At 49.7% G+C, this 20,018-nt stretch overlaps 2 protein-coding genes across 2 annotated transcripts in view; one reads left to right on the top strand and one right to left on the bottom strand.

Annotated features, from left to right (window-relative positions):
* LOC127231843 (leukotriene A-4 hydrolase-like) overlaps positions 1 to 20,018 on the top strand; it is an 820,404-nt gene that overhangs the window by 88,813 nt on the left and 711,573 nt on the right.
* Nr2e3 (nuclear receptor subfamily 2 group E member 3) lies at positions 1,176 to 8,365 on the bottom strand. The gene is made up of 8 exons (XM_051197675.1): positions 8,027 to 8,365; positions 7,389 to 7,515; positions 7,164 to 7,267; positions 6,211 to 6,429; positions 5,975 to 6,132; positions 4,979 to 5,219; positions 4,651 to 4,756; positions 1,176 to 1,328 (listed from the first exon to the last, which is right to left on the bottom strand). The coding sequence occupies exons 1-8, from the start codon at positions 8,115 to 8,117 to the stop codon at positions 1,196 to 1,198; spliced, it is 1,179 nt and encodes a 392-aa protein (XP_051053632.1). The 5' UTR covers positions 8,118 to 8,365; the 3' UTR covers positions 1,176 to 1,195.

A 20,018-nucleotide genomic window follows, 5' to 3' on the forward strand; every position in this document is an offset into this window, starting at 1 on the left:
CTGCCTTGCTTAAAACCATTAAATTGCATTGCTAAAGCTAGCGCCGCCCCCTACCCCCCTCTGTCTATTCCCTTATTTAGTTACTTACTTCCTCTTGAGGCTGACCATCAAGGTCCAGCTATCAAAGTATTGAAGTCCAGTAATCAAAAGCCCCTTTTGGCTACCCTAATTAACATGCCCATCAAATCAAACTTCTCATCCTAACGTGGGGTTTCTCCTTTTACCTTTATAAACTGCAATTTTTCTATGTGCTATGTCTGTCTTTTCTCTATCCAGAGGCAGTTCTTTGTCCCTCAAGAATAAATACCCCTGCCCCTTTCCCTTGTCCCCTTCCCCTTCTCCCTCATCCCCTATCTCCTTTACCACAGCATCCTAGCCCATTCTCACACAGACCTCCCCTTTTTCTCTTAAGAATGACACCTGCAAGATCATTTGCTGCTGAGTAAGAAAGCAGTGACTTTAACTTCTCTTCCCCACTTAATAAAGGATCTTTATGAAAACTGTCCGGGAATGGTTTGTACCTAATCCAGGGTCCGGGAGGAAGATCCTGCTGTGCGGATCTGTGTGGATATGATAGTAGGTATTATTTGGATCTCATTGGAAATAGTGCCCGGAGCCTGAATTCGTGGCACCTGGACACTGGCTTGGAATGAAACTAGACAAAACTCAAAAGACCTTATTTCTTCCCAGTCCTCAAAGAGCCTGGGACTCAGTTTTCTGGTTTTATTTAACTAGGGTCAAACAAAATATAGCAAAGTGCGTGAATTTTAGTGCCCAAATTGAAACCAAGGGCATTCCTACTTCGGGAGGCTATTTCCCCTCTTCCCACCCCACCCTCCACCCAGAGGAGACTTCTGACTCTGCATTTCTTTCTTTTCTCCTTTCATTTTCTCTTCTTTCCCATCTTCCTTCCTTCCTCTTCCTCCTCCGAGTCTTGAACTTGAAGGGTTACTCATGGCTGGCTTTTGTTCCACTTCTAGCCTACAAAATGTCTCCATGTTGTCCCGTGAACCCACTGCTCATTTTCCTCCCCTGAAGTTTGTTGGTCCCAGGAATATAACACAAACATGCATTCTACTGTCCAAACAGAGCTAGGAGTATATGCACGTGAAACTTGTGGATGACAAAGGCATCCACAAGTTTCTTGTTGCTTCACAAGAGTGTTCCCCGGTTGCCTATGAACACTTGGCATGGCCTAGTTTTTGAACATGTCACAAAGGAGCTTTTCCATTGGAGTATTCCCTATGGTCTTTCGGAAGAAGAGGAGCTCGATTCGCTCAGCGGTGATGAACCTCAAAGATGGTAGCAGGAGGAGCAATTTCCCAAACCTGAGCAGGAAGAAGGATGCTGTCAGGCTTAGGGCCAGCTGCTGAGCAAGGCCATCAGGGAGGGGAGGTGGTGAGAGGTGCCCATGGCCAGCAGGGGGCATTTCAGGGAAAGGCCCCAGAGTTAGAGGGCTCTGTTACACCTTTCCATTGGTTAGGAGAATGAAGAAGACAGGGACTCCATAACATTGTTCATTATGTTGTCAAGATTATAAAGTGAGAAGTTATTTCTTTGCAACGTGCATGTGTGTGTGTGTGTGTGTGTGTGTGTGTGTGTGTGTGTGTGTGTGTGTGTTGAATACATGTTCATCTTGTTGAGTGCCTGTGTATGTGCTTATGTGTTCAGATGTAAGTTGAGGTTAAGTGTCTTCCTGGTCTACTCTCCATTTTCTATACCAAGGCAGGGTCCCTTGCTGAACTGGAAGCCAACCAATTCTGCTAGTCCAGCTAGCTAACTTGACCCAGGGACTCTCTTTGTCAGCCTCCCAGGTGCTGGAATTGCAGGCAGCTGCCATGCCCGCCTGCCTTTGTGCCCGCTCCAGGGGTCTAAGCTTCAGTCTAGTCTTCCTGCTTGTGCAGCCATCTCCCAGCCTGTGACATATTCCTGCTAGCAATCCTGTTTATATGTTTGTTGATCTTATGAATACTCTAAGTTATATTAGTTTACATAGAATTATGAATTTCTGTCTATCAAACACCTATGATGATAACTATTACTGAAAATATTCAGAAATCAAGGGAGATTTTGATTGGCTGAGATCTGAGATACACCCAGAAAAGAAGTCCATCTTAGTTTCAAGTAAGAATCATTTGCTAAAGTGGGAGGGGGTGGGGGGGGAGAAAAAGAAACAAAACCAGAACCAGATGTCCCTGGGGAGAAGTCATAAAGATGGGGCCATTGCCTACCACCAAAAGGTTGAGCCCCACAAGGCAGCTGCTGGCTTGATTGCACCTGGAGAGCTATGAGAAGCCCTGCCATTCACTATGAGCTGAGTAGCTTTGCCCACCTAAAACCCTCCTTTCTCTTGTGAGCAGTCACTCCCACCCACCCTGGTCTAACCTTCCCCTCTATCTTACTGACCCAGGGAGAGGGAAGAAGTAACTGAAAATTGCAGGCATGGCCCCACCTGGTAGGTAATGGTAGGTAATGGTAGGTAATGCCTCACAAATGGACTTTTAAAAAATAAAATAGAAAGTAAAAATCAAAGTAGAGACTAAGGATATAAGTCATTCAATAGAGTTCTTCTTGATTTTGTTTTTTTCTAGATAGGGTTTCTCCGTGTATTCCTGGCTGTCCCAGAACTCACTCTGTAGACCAAGCTGGCTTAGAACTCACAGAGATCTGCCTGCCTTTGCCACTCCAGTGTTGGGATTGAAGGTGTGTGTCACCACTGCCCATGCTTGGTAGAGTTGTTGCTTAGGGGGCACAAGGCCCCGGGCTCCATCCCCAGCAGCACATAGCCCATGTATCACCACCATACCTATCATCCCAGTGCTCTGGAAGGGAGGCAGGAAGATCAGCAGCTTAGCTTACCCTCAGCGGCACGGTGAGTTCAGTGCTAGCTTGAACTACATGAAACTTAGTCTCAAAGCAGTGTATCAGAGCAGATCATGCAGGGGAAGGGTGGGTTTTAGTTAGTGGGGCTTGGTTTCAGTGTCTTTGTGTGGGTTGTGCTGAAATACATTAACCCAGAGACTGGAAACCCTGCAGGGACACTCAATTCTGCCTAGAGCAATAAACAGCAAAAGTGATCCAGGAAGCCCTAACCCTATCTCCATTTCGTATGTGTGCATTGGTATATAGAACAGAGGCCAGAGGGCAACACTAGGCACCCTGTTCATCCCTGTCTTTGTCCCTTAAGATGAGGTTTCTTTCTGAACCAAAATCTTGTTACTTAGGCTGGCTGGACAGAGAGCTCCTGGGATCTGTCTGTTTCTGCTGCCCAACACTTGTTTTTATTTATTTAGCCTGCCTTACCCATCATTTTCACATGGGTGCTAGGAATTTGAACCCATGTCCTCATGCTTGCACAGCAAATGCTCTTATTCACTGAGCCATCTCCCTTCCTAGCCCTTCCTCTCTCTGTTTTGAGACATGGTCTCTCAACTGATCCTGGAACTCAGCAGTTCAGCTAGGCTGGTTGGCTGATAACTCCATGGATCCACCCATGTCCACCCAATTCAGTACTGGGGTGACAGATAAAAGCCAGGCATTGTGGCATGTAAGTGGGTGCTGGGGATCCAAACTCAGGACCTCGTGTTTGCTTGGCAGACAATTGAGCCAGTTTCCCCTGCCCCTACATAGAAAATCGTCCTCAGTATTGTTTAGGGCTGGTCCCAGAAGGGGGAGACCCCTGGTTTCTGTGATGACTACTCTTATGTTATGTCAGGCCTTAGCACCAAACACTTCATGTTCTCTCTGCTCCCACACCATACGGTGTTGACCTTGCCTACTGGAGAGGTACTCGAGGATCATGTCAGCAGTTCTTCAAAAAGAATGCAAATAATGTCGCCTAGAATAGTCCAGAGGCCTGGTTGAGTGGTATAAGCCAGCTGATGTTTCAGTGTCATTCCTAGTGCTAGATAGACTAAGTTGGGAACATCCCCACCCAACCTGCAGTGGTCACAACCATGTTCATTCACGCCTGCCTTTTCTGCACATCTCCGCAGCATGCCTTCCATGCTTCCCCAGAGCTTGGTAAGTTCTTTCCAGACTTTCAACTTTCCTTTGAAGTTTTGAAAGCCCTCTCCTCCCAAACACATCTCTTTTTTTATTCCTTGCCTTTAGCCAAGGGTTAAGTCTGTCCCTTTCTAACTCCCAGAGTTGTATGGTGCTGTCTACTTCCTGCTCCCCCCAAGGCTATGACCCTATGGAATCTCCCAGACAGGGAAGTTGCTGCTCTGCCTTTTGGGTCCAATGCTACACAGATCTGCATGAGATCCCATCCTGAGCATGAAGCCTCCTCCCACAGACTCCCAGGTGTCCCCTCCACCTCTCTTATCAGACAAGCCTTTAGTGAGTATTCCAAGCTCTCATCAGGCATTTGGTATCCCTTCAGAAACAAGCCACTTTCCATTCCTGACCTGGGTGATCCTTGTCATTCATGTGGCTACTATGGCTGAGCATCCATCCCTGCAGGTTTTGTCTTTTGGTGCCCTCCTGGGTTCTGGCACTGTGTCTGTCCCCAGGAGGTATTGGGTAGATGCTGCTGACGGAGCCCTTTATCCTGCCTAAGCAGAGAAGTCCAGAGATGGTGTGGGAGAGGTGGTGGAAGGAAGGAGGAAAGCGGGGAGGGTAGATGGGTAAGTGGGTCATTACTGTCACCTAACAGGCTGGCTTGGGTGGTGGGCCTTGCTATGCTGACTTAGCATCACTTGGGACTGGTCCTGCAAAGCTTCCACGTGCTCAGGATCCTTCAGGCCTCGGGTCTCTGGGGACAAGCAGTACCGATGAGCAACCTTCTGGAAGCCTGCCTGACCCCCACAACCCCCAAGAGTATCAGGCCACGTTTCTTTTCTCCTCCCCTCCCCCAGAAAGAATGCTACCATCTTCACCCAGGTGGGTTTATGAGGAGCCCAGCAGAAGGAGGTCACCAGAGCCCCTACTCAACTCCCAACCATATCTCTGGAAGGTTTGGGCCAAGGCTCAATACCAGGTTTGAAGAGGACCAGGGCCTTCATGCAGGCAAACTCTGTGGGGTCCACTGCCAGTGCACGGAACCGGGAGATGGTCTCCTGCAGGAAGCGCATCTCTGCACTGGCCAAGACCAACCTGCTCTGAGAGCCGCCAGAGGCCTCTGGTGGTACCAGCAGTGGGCAGCTGTCCAGGGGCAGAGACCACTGTATGGCTCCAAGGAGGAAAAGCTCATTCCATGCCTCTTCCAGCAAGATTACCTGTGAGGGAGAGGGAGGTTCCAAGTGTCAGCACAGGGGCACAGTGCCCGGTGCTCTCTGCCTGCCACCTTCTCCAGGGCCTCTGCCTGCACATGCTCTGGCTCAGCTACCTAGGTTTCCGGATGCCTCATGGGTTCTATCCAGGGCTGTGGCGGGGCCATCCAGGAGAAGCCTAGAGCCCAGGGGTGCTAGACAGCCTCTAGATGATTCTAAGAATGTCACCTTGAGTGATTTCAAGAAACTGGTTGACTCTTCCAAGGTGTTCCCTCCAAACACACAGCCTTGCTGAGGGCTCAGAACATCTGGCAGCCACTCTCTGGATCACTGTAAGAGGTCTTTGCCTGCTCAGAGAACTTTCCCACATGTGGGAATGCTGGGGTGACACTCAGGCCTGAAGTCATGGGGAGCCTGTGTTCTAAAGGTACCCAGAGTCAGCCACTTGGTTGTTCAGGGTATGCATATATTGCTGCCTTGAACAGAATGACTACAGGCCAGACAGTGCACAGAAGGAAAGACAATGGACCCAGAAAGCCATGGGTCCTATTTGCACCCTAGGTTCTGCGCATCTCTGCTGTGCATCCTCCCCCAGAGACTTATATGTATCCACTGCCACTGCCCCGACCTTCCCCAGCTCAGAGACACAAGTACTCCATGGTATATATAAGTACACCAGGGTGGTATATGTTCCCTCAAGTTGGCTGATCTAGGACTACTGACTGCCTGGCCAGCTCCAGCAGGCAGGTTATGTGGTGTACCTGGTCCCGGAAGGGCAGGTTAGAAAACACAGGCAGGTTTTTGGCCCATTTGACCGCCATGAAGAGTAGGCGAGCTGATGTCTCATGGATTCCATCCAGATTGCAGGGGGATGCGGGGAACTCGGGGTCATTGCTGGTGACATCGATATTCTCTTCAGCTATTGAGGGAAGAGGTTGTGGCTTTTGATCTGTGGAAGCCAGGTGAGAGGATCCATGCCTGCTACCCTCCCACTTACCATCCTCTGGCTCCAACTTAGCACAAGTTTCGGCAGTGATAAGGCTGGCCATAAAGTGGTGGCCCATGGCTCTGGCTGCAGATGATGTGGGGCCTCGGGGACTGGGTCCTGCCAAAGCAGGGGAGGCCACCAAAGGCTCAGGTCGAGGATCATTGCCTGCTTCCATGCTGTCCACGTGGACTTGGGCCATGCTTCGGGGCTGGCGTTCATTCTGCACAGCTTGGAAGGTAGGGAGACTCAGGACACACCTCTTTGGTCTTTTGGGAGGCTCACCTCCTAGCTCCCAAATAAATCACACATGGAGGCTTATTCTTAATTATAAATGCCTGGCCTTAGCTTGGCTTGTTTCTAGCCAGCTTTTCTGAATTTAACTTATCCCTTATATCTTTTACCTCTGAGATTTTTTTGTTTTGTTTTTCAAGACAAGGTTTTTCTGTAGCTTTGGAGCCTTTTCTGAAACTCGCTCTGTAGATCATGCTAGGCTGGAATTCACAGAGATCCACCTGCCTGTCTCTTGAGTGCTGGGATTAAAGGTGTGAGCCACCAAAGCCCGCTGTCTCATCTTTCTCTATTTGTGTATACCTTACTTTCACTGGCTGACCGGAGGTCTGGGTGGCTGGCCCCTGATGGCCTACTCTCCTTATTCTCTCATTCCTTCTTCCTCCCTTTCTTCTCCTTCTGTTTATTCTCTCTGCCTGCCAGCACCACCTATCCTTTCTCCCGCCTAGCTATTGGCCATTCAGCTCTTTACTAGACCATCGGGTGTTTTAGACAGACCTAGTAACACAGCTTCACAGAGTTAAATGCAACATAAAAGAATGCAGCACATCTCTGCATCATTCAAACAAACGTTCTACAGCATAAACAAATGTAACCCACCTTAAAAGAACTTCCCACAACAAGTGATACCACCTGCTCTACCGGCTTCCCCACCTCACTGAGGCACCACTCACCATCTTGATTCATGCCTGCTTGTAAGCACTTCCTCAGTCGGCAGGCCTGGCACTGGTTGCGATGGGCCTTATCCACCGGGCACATTCCTGCCCCCACCTGGCATCTGTAGAGGACAGGGAGCTCCTGGGGGCAGTGTCATGCCCTTGGCTTTGGACATTCACTTTCCCTGAACAACCTCCACCCGTGCTGGGCACACTGGGGCAGGCTGGAGGAGCTGGCAGCACCTGTAAATGAGCCTCCGTCTCACACTCCTCTTGAAGAAGCCACTGCAGCCATTGCAGGCGTAGATGCCATAGTGCTTCCCACTGCTGCTGTCCCCACACACTCGGCACAGGAGTGAGGGGCCCACACCTGAGTGGGGAGGCAGGGATGGACTGAGATGGCTGCACAACACCCCCGTTCATCCTTTCCCACGCCCATAGGTTCCCACCTTCCCTAATCTGGATACAGTCATGTCACTCGCATCTAGAAAAGCGGTTTCCCCACTATGGCATCCAAGCCCCAGCTTCCAGCTCTTACCATCTCTACTCCTTTCGTAGCCTATTTCCAGCAAGACAGCCATGCTGCCTTCACTTTCCCAGCCCATTCTCTCCCTATGGGTGGCTTCAGGCCCTTCTGACAAGAGTCATAAGTTCTCTGTGTCGCAAGAGCACCCGCTTCCTTCCTCAGGGACGCCATTGTTAGGTCCTGCTCTGCCACCTTTGACTTCCTAGGACTTTGGGGGTTGTCAGCAGCCCCTTCATGCTTGCTTACAGCCTGGGGGGGGGAACTACATGGCTCAAGCTCCTTTCACAGTCCCCTGAACCCACTTCTTATATTCTCTTCCTCAAGGGTCCAGACCTCACCTCCAGAAAAGCCATACCTGTTGGATCTTCTCCAAGTCCCCACCTGTCTGGAGACTCCTTCTTGGAGGCTGTCACAGCCACAGCAGAAGCAGCCACTGTAGAGCTCATTGGATATGGCAGGTACCAAGGGCAGCCTGTCACCTGCCTGCAAGCAGCTGCTGGGCCCAGCGTATGTCTCTGTCTCTACCTCTGTCTATTGTCTGTCTGTCTGTCTGTTCACTCTTGTCCTCTCCCCTGCTTCCCTTCCTTTGTGAGTTAGTAGTTTTTTCTTCTGGAGTGTTCTCCCACCTTGGCTCTGGGTCCAGACTTCTCCCAGCACAGCTCTGGGTGCGGGGTATGATCCTCTTAATCTTTACTGTCTCCACGGGTGGGGGGCGGAGGGGGGGTCAACTGGCCACACCTGCAGCATTACCCAGGTGCCCCTGGGAGCCTGGTCAGTCCTGCTGTCTTCACACTGACTCCTAGGCTGCCTAACATCCCTGTCCATCCTCTGCTGTACACACACTGCACAGGACCAAGAGACCTGGCTGGGCTGCATGCTCTCAACTGTTTGTTATCCATTGGCAAATCTTATGGGGGAGGGCATGTTGCAGATCCCATTCCCCCAAGGACTTTAAATGTTTTTGTGACATTTGCCATGTATTTGAGGCTTGTGAGCCTGTGTGGGTCCCTGCCCTGGAGGCTTGCTCACTTTGGGTCCTGGGAAGACCATCCTTTATCCTAATAAAGGACTGCCTGGGACCCGTGCTTTGGGGACCCACCCCCCTGGAAGGCTAGCATCATCAGATGCCTCTGCGATCAGGTCCAGGGGAGGGTGTTGGGCAGGCTGGGGCCAGTGGAGAAGCTGATGGGCATTTTCCTACGGCATGATGAGGTAGGAAACGGCTGCCTGGAGCAGGTTCTGCCCCGGTGGCCTTCACTTCCTCCCCTGGCCTGGACCCCAGTGCCAGGGAGTCAGTCAGGTCCCTCTCCCCAGCTTAAACCTGGGATGATTTTGTGGTGGAGAGTGAGTGAGTCTGTGCCTCCTGGTTCCAGGACCCCCACAGGAAGAGAGGTGAGGGCGAGGACAGAGCCACCTCCACCTATGTCTCTGCTGTCATGGGCCATGCATCTCCCGGCAAGTGACAGCCTCCGTGAACCATGGTTTTCTTCAAGTGCCTGTCTTCTGGTGTAGTCGAGAAAATAAAGTTAAATAATTTCCACACTTTTATTTTGGTGTGCAGTACTAACCTTAAATACCCTTCCCTGATAATGAGATTGATGACTAACTTATCTACCATCATAGAGCCCTCATCTAGTAGCTGATGGAAACAGAAGCAGACACTCACAGCTAAACCCTGGAATCCAGATGCAGAGAGGGAGGAGTGACAAGAAAATGGGGACTAGACCAGGCTACAGAAGCCCACAGAGACAGCTGACCTGAACAAGGAGGAACTAATGGGCCCTGAAACTGATAGCTGGGAAACCAGCATGGAACCCACTCAGACCCCTTGAACATGGGTCTCAGCTAGAAGGCCTGGGCAGTCTAAGGGACCTCTGACAGTGGAAACAGGATGTATCCCTGGTGCACGAAAGGACGTTGGGAGCACATTCCCCATGGAGGGATAACTGCCTTAACCTAGAGGCAGGAGGGAGGGCCTAGACCCTACTCCAAATGACTTGACAGATTTTGTTGATCCCTCATGGAAGGCATCACGCTCCCTGTGGAGTGGTGGTGGTAGGGATGGGATGGGGGGGGGAAGGAAAGAGGGAAGGAAAGAGGGAACTGGGATGGATATGTAAAATAAGAAGAAAAAAAAAAAAAAAAAAGGAGGCTGAAGCATCACCTGTAAACATCCTGCCCTGCCCCTACCAGCCTGCCTCTTCCATCCTCTCCCCAGGCCTAAGAGGGACAAGGAATAACATTGTCTGAGAGGAGGGGAGTCCCATCCTCAGCTGGCCTTGCCTCGCAGGGTGGGGTAGGGCAGTTTCTGTTCTGCATTAGAGCCTGGGAGCTTCTAGTGGGATCATGGAGTTAAGTGGACAGAAGGGTGGGGCACGGCCTCCTGAGTGGGGCTAACCCTCACTGTGACAGGGAAGCACTATTGGGGATTTGGAAAGTCAGCTCAGGGGCTTTGTGGGGCGATCCGCCAAGGTCACAAGCCTCTCACCTGTCCTTTCTGTCCTCATGCTGACCCAGAAGCCCATTAGGAGCCTGGACAAGCCAGGGCATGAGAGCCCAGGTCTGATATCAGTATCAGTACCCCGAACACGTCATCTGCTTCACACACCCAAAAGTCACTCCAGTGGGCCTTCCATCCTCTCCATGGGCAGTCTCAATGGCAGACAGTCATGGCTTCGGTGACAGCTTCATGCCAAGCTCCTCATCCAAGATCTATGTCCCCATATTCCACTCATCCCCAACTGACCTGCATAGACATGTAAGTGGGGTCAATCATGTTCAGGGGCAGAATGGGTCAGGCTGAGCTGATGGTGCCCAGCTGAGCCAATGCCGAGGGAAATGAACCTGCGGCGAGGAAGAGACTGTGGGGAGGAGGAGGCCATGGCGTCTCAGCGGTGAAGTGCTCTGGGAAAGTGTTGGGAAACTTCTCATACAAACCACCCCAGTATCACACTCACACCTCCACAGGGACACTACAGAGAAGCCGACACAATGAGCCCCGAATCACAGCTGGGAGACAGAGAGGCCCAGAATGGGGAGGTAATTTGCCCCAGCCACACAGCCATGGAGCTGTATGGAGGGATGGAGGTGGGTGTAAAGCAGTGAAGACCCACCCAGAATCTCCAGTGAGATGCCTGGTGGGCTTGTGCCAGGAGGCGGGGCGAGCTGAAGACAGAACCCAGGGCCTGAAGGGCAGTTCCTGGGCAGCCCCGAGCCTGGCACTTTATTTGCTGAGCTCGGCACTTCTGTTTCTTCAGCTCTGAAGTGGGTGGGTGTGCAGGGGTGGGGGGAGACAGGGCTGGGGAAGGGATAAAGTTCTAGGGAGGCCCCAGGGGAGCCTTGGGGAGGCTCTCAGGCAAATGGAGCCCAGTGACCTTGACCTACCAGGTGTGTGCTCTAGGCAGGTGCTGGGAAAATCTGACCACAGGACAAATGCAATGCCTTCTCCATAGGGCATTGCTCTGGTCAGGCCTGAAGGCAGAGCAAACAGGTAGAGTGGCTGGGGGGGGGGGGGCTGCACCTTCTGTTCACCTGCTTCAACCCTACCCTTCCTTCCAGACCTGCTCAGTGTTCCCTCAACCTGTCTATTCTCTACTGCTAGATCGTGTTCAGGACCAGGCTCTGTCCTTAATGTCGAAGCTGACTTCCTCTCCTCCATCCAGATGGAAGGCACCAGAAATGGGGTTAAACTTTAACTTAGCAGCTGGTCAGAAGACATTCGAATAGGTCTGCTTCTGATGTGGGGGTCAGCTCAGCCTGGATGTGGGGGGGTCCCCTAGCTTGTGACCGCCAGCTGCTGGGGCAGACGCCAAAGGATTACTCAACTCAAAGCCTCGAAACTGCTGACAAAGTCACCAGAGGCCACCTTATTAATTCAATTATTCCTCTAGGGGACAGGTCAGCAATTTCTTCTGATTCCCTAGAGGCCGGGGGGTGGGTGTAAGCATGGGGTGGGTGTAAGCATGGTGTTAGTGGCAGTCTTGACCTCCTTAGGGCCTGCACTTGTAAGTCCCTAGTCCCAGTCTGTCTGGGGCCTGACCTGCCAGGGCTCTGCCTGGCAGAGGAGGTGGCTCCTGGGTCCCAAGACCGGGGCCTGACCTGCCAGGTTGGGATGGCAGCTGCTGCCTGGCAATGTGGTGACTGGTTTTTATTCCAGCAGCTGCAGGTTCACAGCATGGGGCCCTGGGGCAGATCTTCTCCCAAGGTCATTTACTCTGCAGGATCTCCTGTACTGCATGAGGATGGCTTTTTTTGTTTTACACTTTCGTTTGGTTCTTTGACAATTTCATACATGTTTAAGAAGCATCTGGTTAGTACATCCCTCCTGAAACCCTCCTCCTCCCTACAGATTCCCTTTAAACAAACCCAACAAAGACAACAAGGGACACCACATTTTAACTTTGTGGGGGGACGGGGTTGTTAGCTTCTTTCATTCTGTTTTGAGACTCAATGAGTTTAACTGGAAATGTCTGTGTAACCATGGGATTGAGCTGGTGGGCTCGGTGGTACACAATGACTGGCCCTCCCTCAGGATCTCTATTGGTATTGGTATTCGGTGGGGAGAAGGACCCCATAAGCTCCTTTCTGATCAGAGTTTGACAGCTAACAGGCCCAGTCTTGTGTAGGCAGCCACAGCTGCTCTCAGGTCAACCGTGAACTTCTAACCACCCCCACTTCTGCCTCCTTAGTGTTGGGATTACAGGGAAAGCCGTCCCACCTGGTTTGTGTGTTTCTGAGACTGGTACCCAAGGCTAGGCAAGCACTCTGTCACCTGAGCACACCCCCAGGTGTCCTCTCTCTCTTTGAAGAGCTACACTTAGTTAAGTACATGAGCTCTTCAGAGCTAGAGGCCCAGAAATTTCACTTTCCAAACCTAACCAACAGGACATTTCCTGAAGATTGACTCCTGCCACAATTTAGTAAAACATTTACCCATGAATGCCATCTGTGTGCCCCGCCCCTCCCACAGAACCCCATGCAGCTACTTCGAACAGGGGGCTCTCCACTTCAGATGGGAATGCCTGCTGCTCTCCCAACTTCAAAGCCACTCAAGACAGTGTTTGCAGCTTAATTTCATAGGTCTCAGGAGACTAAAGATCGCAGGATGCTAGGCTCCTTGGCCTGGCCCAGCTGAGTCAATGGTTTCTTTATCTAGCACGGGCAGTGGCCAGGTCAGAACTCAGAGAGACAGGCATTTGTGGACAGACACTAGCAGTTTCTCTACAAAAGCTCTTTTTTTCTGCTCTCCAGATAACATTTAGAAGTAATCAGATATCCCCTGCACAGCCATCCAGCCCCTCAACGGAGAAGTCTTTGCCCTTAGCATTTTAAAGACCTGAGAAGGCCTCGGGGGGCCCTACCTTGGGCTCCAACTGCAGGGACTCTCTCCTTCCTTCACCTGAGATGACTGGAATCTGGGTCAATTTCCTCCTTCCTGCCAGGCCATCTGAAGGGTGGGCACCTTTGCTTCCTAGCAGAACAGTGTGTGTGTGTGTGTGTGTGTGTGTGTGTGTGTGTGTGTGTGTGTGTTATATGTGTATGCCTGTGCATGTATGTGTGTTGTATGTGTATGTAGTTGTGCATAGGCTGGAGGACGATAGTCTCTCACAGAAGCACCCCAGTGCAGCCTGGCTGGCTTGATAATGAGTCCCCTGGATCTGCCCGCATCTGCCCTCAATACTGGGATTCCAGGCACACACAGCTATGTCCTACTTTTATGTGATTGGCAGAGATTTGAACTCAGGTCCTTGTGCTTGAATAGTAAGTACTCACTGAGCTGCCTCCCCTGCCCCCTACTAGAAGAACATTCTAGAATCACCATGGCAGAAGTTCTCATCAGAAGTAAAATGTTTGCTGTTTTTTAAAATATTTCCTGATGAATATGAAATCACGATGGGAGAAAGTACTTTCATTTTTAGCAAACAGAGTAAGTGAGAAATCATATTGCCCTGAGTAATACTAATAAGAAATGCTTAGGCATGTTGAGTCTGTTCTGATGCCTTCTTAAACTATACAGCTAACACATCTACAGTTAGTTGGTCTGGCCCAACCTTTGCTGAGTGAACAGCTGTGGCCTGCAGCAGCCCATCCAGGGGCTCCCACCCCTCCCAACCACCTGCTGAACTGGATTGTAAACGAGTTCATTGTGGGCCACAGGTCAGACATGGGGTGGGGGGTTGTGAGGTTCTCAGAAGGGGTTGGGGAAGAATGAGGAAGAATTTGAAAACCGCTGTAGAAGAATTTTATAAATTGTTTTTCCAGACAGGGTCTTGACATGCAGTCTAGCCTGAGCCCCAGCCTCTGAGGACTGAATTACCACTGTGGGCCCCCATGTCCTGTTAACTTGTAGTAAAAGGCCCAGCCATGCCAGTGCACAGGAAAATCAAAGGGATTTCTCTGCAGGAACCTCCTTGCCTTCCATGCTGGCTTTCCATAGAATGTTGCTGGAACTTCAAGGGTATTTGGGAGAAATACCATAGCTGTGTATGTGTATGTACGTGCTGGAATGCACACAAGGGGATGAAACTCAGAGGAGTGACATGTGCTGTGTTGGCACTGAATGTCACTGCCCACATCTACTTATTCCTGAGGCCCTGGACAATGTCATGACAGCTGCAAGGATTATAGAAAACCCCAGAGGGGCTTCGATGATGGAAGTCTTCTAACATAACTCAGATTTTCTGTGTGACTTTTGATACGGAGCTGTTTCCTGATAACTCTTTCTTAGTTATATTCTCTCATTTGTCAAAGCCGCTTCTCTGAGGCTCACAAATCCTGAACCTCTGCAGGGAGATGAAAGAGGTGTCCTTTAGAAGGGTGTATTTTAGAAGAAACACACAAGCCCTTCTCCACAAGGCAGTGGCTTCAGGAGGAACAATCGTTCCCTGACCTTTCACCCTGCACCTGTCCAGCCCTGCCTCCACACTGAACAGGTGTTCTTCCCTGCATGTGGCCTCTGTGTGTGTGTGTGTGTGTGTGTGTGTGTGTGTGTGTGCACATGTGTGCATGGGGAGGCCCAACACTGATGTCAAGAATTACCCTTCATTGTTCTTTCCCAGTGTTCTGTAAGACAGGCTCTTTCCATCAAACCCAGAGCCAATCAGCATGGCTAGTCTTGCTAGCTAGCTCTGGGATCCCATCTCCACTTTCTGAGACTGGGGTTATAGGCAGGCCACCACCCCTATCTAGCATTTACATGGGTTCTAGGGGTTCCAGCTCAGGTTTTCATGCTTGTGTGGTGTGAGCTTTAACAGCAGAGCCATCTCCCCAGCCCCTGTGGGGTCCTCTCACTAGTATCTTCATCTAACTTTCTTACACAGACAGAATCACAGTCCACCAACATGTGGTTGTGGTTTTCTGCCACCAAGCCCAGACTGTTCCACTTGCTATATTATGGTACTTGTCTCCCTTCCTAGACCCTGATTTCTTTTGTAGTCTTAAGGATCGAACCCCAGGGCCTCAGGCATGCTGAGCACACCCTCTACCCTGACACTAGGCCGGGGTCATGCTGGTGGATATTTAAACATACTAGTTTCACCACCTGGCTGAATAATTTTTAAAATTGTTTTAAAAAATAAATTAACAAGGACCAGGGTGTAGCTCCATGGTTAGAGGTCCTTGAGAAGTGTGCACAGATTTCAGGCTCAATCCTGAGCATGCCCAAAACAGAATAAAAGCAGAGAATGCCTAAGCCAGCAACATTTAAACTCGATGGGTACACAGGTCTCATTATGTATAATTTGCCTTAAATTTTACTGCAGGGTAGTTGTGGTACACATCTTTAATCCCGGCACTCAGGAGGCAGAGGCAGTCGGATCTCTATGAGAGACCAGCCTGGTCTACAAAAGCTAGTTCCAGGTCAGGCTCCAAAGCCACAGAGAAACCCTGTCTTGGAAAACAAAACAAAACAAAACAAAACAAAACAAAAAAACAAAAAACAAAAACCAAACAAACAAACAAAAAAATTTATCACAAAAAGCTATGCATAGGAGGTGACGATGACTTCTTTTGATCATACATACTCGGCTTCTTTTTATGCTTTTCCCTCTCAGCTTTGACCACCCCAGCCTTAAACTTGTCCTCATTGCAGTCCTGGGTTTTGTCTGGCCACCTGAAGACCTCAGCACCCTTGGCGAGTCAGCGAACTCGCGCCCCCTCTTGTCAGGAGGGGGAAGTGCACTGGGGAGCTTTAGCTGAGGTCTCTGCATCTTGTCTATTCTGGATGTCAGAGACTCCAACCCTTTTCTCTGCTCACACTGGCCTAACAGGACTGCATCACACTACACTTAATTTTGACCTTCCTGCAGTACCCATAGAAACCACAAGATGGCAGCATTATTCCTAACGATAACTTTGTCTAGCATATTTACTGAAATTGAAACCATAGAAAACTTCAATACAAAAGACAAAACTTCAGGCAGAGGTTTGAACTCTTAGTCATGAATTGTGGCAAAGTTTCCAGGGTCTCTAGTTTGGTTTTGTTCACCAAAGCACAAAGATTCCCACTGAGGTAATTAATGGTCAGCATCCCTTAAGAACACCCTCTGTGCTTTGTTCTGACACACTGGCTCCCCGGTCATTCACAGCCAGAAGATGGGTGATGAATGGAAGGGATTTGGATTTGTTGAGCCAAATCAATGATTGGCACATAGCATCAAATATTATAGTATTCTCTAAAAAACATGTTTGTGCTCCCACAAGAACCGAATAACCTGTCACAATGGATGGAGGCAGATTTTTGCACAGATCTTAGTTTTTCTACATTCCAGATTAACCTGAGGATGGTATACTAGGGTTTGGGAAGCAATGAACAGGAAGGACAGTTACTAAATTCAGACTGGCTTTCTCCTAAATGGTATCCAAGGCAAAGGTCTGAGACATCAACTGTGGTAGTTACAATGAGAATGCCCCATAGCCTCAGGCATTTAAACACTCTGTTCCCAGTTGTTGCTGCTATTCAGAAGGTGTGGTCCTGCTGGGCCAGTATGTCAGCCATTGGAGGCGGGCTTTGAGAATTTAAAGCCACTCACTATTTCCAGTCCATTGTCTCTGCTTCCTGCCTGCAGTTAAAGTCATGGTCCCTCAGCTTTCTGCTCTTGCCACAATGCATGTAGCTTGATGCCTTACCGTGATGAACTCTTAGCCCTCTGGAACAGTAAGCCAAAATCAGCTTTCTTATATAGCTTTGGTCATAGTGTTTAATCACAGCAACAGAAAAGTATCTAATTTACCAACCGCCCACAACCGGGCTCAGTTCTTCTTTTGGGAGGAGTTCTGGAAGTCACAGAGACGGACTATTATCTGAGCTTCATCAGTCAACTTGACACGGCCTAGAGTCTTCCGGGGGAGTCTCAAATTAAGGATTGTTCATATCAGATTGATTCGTGGTTAGGTCAGTGGGAGTCTTTAGATTGATGACTGGAGTGGGAGGGTCAGCCCAATGTGGAGATGGTCCTAGGCTGTATAAGAAAGCAGCTGAGCATGAGACAATGAGCCAGCCAGTTAGCAGCATTGCTCCATGGCCTCTGCTTTAGTTTTTGCCCTGACCTCCCTCAACGAGGGAGGGACTGTGACCTGGAAGTGTAAGCCATGTACCATCCCCAACTTGCTATGGGTCATGGTATTTGTTACAGGATGAACTAGAATAGCCATCCTTATGGAATGTCTGTCCTCCAGGCATATGGATTTTGCTCTCTTGAACTCAGCAGTGTTGATTATCCATAGGAGATCTGCACAAGATTGGGCCCATTAACATCTGTCATGGAGGGGAGGTGCTTACTAGGTTCCCCTTTCCTGGGGATACAGCCATTGCTGGTGATCAGAGCCATTTTCTTCAGTGGTTTAACCACTAACAGGTCCTCCATTGTCTACACTAATCTCATTGGATCACCAAATTTGACTTGAGTGGGGTTGTTTTGGCTTCTTAGTTCTTTGTCTGAGGTCAGCAGCAATGTTTTCATCTCTCTGGGAGAATTTCACACAGGCGTCAATCAAGCAATACAGTGGTTTGAATAAGAATGGCCCGCGTAGACTCATACATTGGAATGCGTAGTCACCAGGGACTGGCACTGTTTGAGGAGGACTAGGAGGCGTGGCCTTGCTGGAATAGGTGTGTTCTTGTTGGAGGAAGTGTGTCATTGAGGGTGGGCTTTAGAGATGTCTAAAGCCCATGGCAGGCCCAGTCTCTCTCGCTCTTCCCCTCTCCTTCCTCCCACCCCTTCCTTCCTGCAGATCAGGGTATAAAGCTTTTAGCTACTGCCCAAGCACCGTGCATGCTGCCCGCCATCCTCCCCACCGTGGTGATAACAGACTGAGCCTCAAACTATAATCAAGCCCCCAAGTAAATGGCTTACTTTATAAGAGTTGCCCGACTCATTGTGTCTCTTCACAGCAACAGAATAATGACTAAGACAGACAAGAACGCAACTATGTTAACTGTTTACCCAGTTTATTGTATTTTTACAATAAAAATAAATTAGTTGTACACAAAATAGTGCTGAAAACAGCCCGTATTTGCTCATATAATTCACCTTCTGCTCGCCTCCTCCTCCCCCCATAATAATTTAACACTGTAAAGGAGACATGGATTGGTGTCCTCAGTGGGCTTCTCACCCCCAGCTCTGCAGTCCACAGGTCAGCCCTGGAGTTACCAGCAGAGCTGAGATGCTGCCATGTGTCCCAAAGCCTCTCCCAGCCGCCTCAGCCCAAGTTGTCCACGAGTCTGGTGACACTAACAGTGGGTCACAGTGAGAAGGGATGAGAAACACTGGCCGTCTGTCCTTCTCCAAGTGTGTGGGTGTGACGAGAGGGCAGATTACACGAGGAAATAGAGTGTTTAAGACAGAAAGGCGCAGTCTTAGTCAGGCACAATACTGGGGAGAGTACCCCTGAATATGTCAAAAGTAGAGTCGGTTATATTTATCTTACATCCCCTAAAGTTTGGCCAATTGCTGTAGTAAACAACTATAAGAATGACTTAGAATAAGCCACTGGTGGTACAGGAAGCTGGGTTAGTATGATCAAATGGTTTTATGAAAATGTGGATCGCATATGTAAATAAATACCTATTAGGTCGCTCTAACAATGAACATATTCTAAATAAACAGAACTATTTTGCTGTTGAGATCCATTCTGCAGATACAGTTCAGAATACACATTTCCTATAAACATCTTGTATTTACAGAGAACATAATAATAAGTTATAGCAAAGTATATCCTTCTGTTGGGTGGATTTTGGGGGGCCAAGGGGTAGGAAGGGGGAGTTAGTGGGTGTAACAGAATGGACTTTCTCTCACTGAGGCTCATGATCTCAAGAGGCAGGGAGAAGAGGAGTTTCCACATTCTTGGGGCCACTGTCCACAGCACGATGGGCATCCCAGTGGACCGAGGATTCAGAGATGGTAAAGGATGGTTTGGGGTTGAGCTTACTCTCTGTCAGCAAGGTCTCTTTCAGGAAGGCAAGGCAATTCGTACAAATTGGAGGTGAGTGGCCCAGGCTAGTCAAGGCTGCCTCCGTGGAGGTGTATGACCCCAGGCAGGCAGACAGCTGCCCGAGTGTCTGTGTGCTCTTTTGTGAAGCAAACATATGGAGACCAGACTCTGACCGGGCTGCCAGTGGCTGCCATGTGAGGTCACGTGCTGTTCATGGGAAGAGGCATGAATAGGTTTCAAAAGGTGACAAGGTGCTGGCAGCTAGGAGCGAGGTGAGAAAGAGCAGTCACTTGCTGTCTCTGAGCAGGTGCACCTCTTGGCCACTTGGAGAGCCTAGACTCGGAGGTGACTTTGAACGGCATGTTGCCAAGGAAGATATCAGATCCCTTCCCACATCCTGACACACCTGTCCTGTCTCAGCTGCCATCTTTAAGCAGGGGCTACTGCCTCCAGTATCCCTGCACCCATAGAAGATTCTAGCTCGCAGAAGTTTGTTCTGTTTCACTCAGGGTTCTCATGGCGTTTCTTCAGCAGAGGTGACACCTCAGATGTCCCTAGAACTGTCTCTAACAGTCTGTCTTCTTTGTCAGGACTGGAAAACCCCACCTGAATGTTACATGTGAACAGCAGTCTTCCTATAGACCCATGTATCTTGACTCCCATCCATGTTTTCCCTGTGGGCTTGGTGGCTTGTGGAATGGCTTACACATAGATAAACATATGTGTGTGCACATGGAGGTCAGAGGACAATGTCAACTGTTGTCCTTCAGTGTCATCCACAATCTTTTTTTGAGACAGGGTCTCTCACTGGCCTGTAACTTGCCAAGTAGGTTGGGCTGGCCATCTAGTGAACCCCAGGGATGCACCTGTCTCTGCCTCTCCCATGCTGGGATTACAAGTGAGTAGCACCGCATCCC

This window comes from Phodopus roborovskii, unplaced genomic scaffold (genome assembly GCF_943737965.1).
Source record: "Phodopus roborovskii unplaced genomic scaffold, PHOROB, whole genome shotgun sequence".
Lineage (NCBI taxonomy): Eukaryota > Metazoa > Chordata > Mammalia > Rodentia > Cricetidae > Phodopus > Phodopus roborovskii.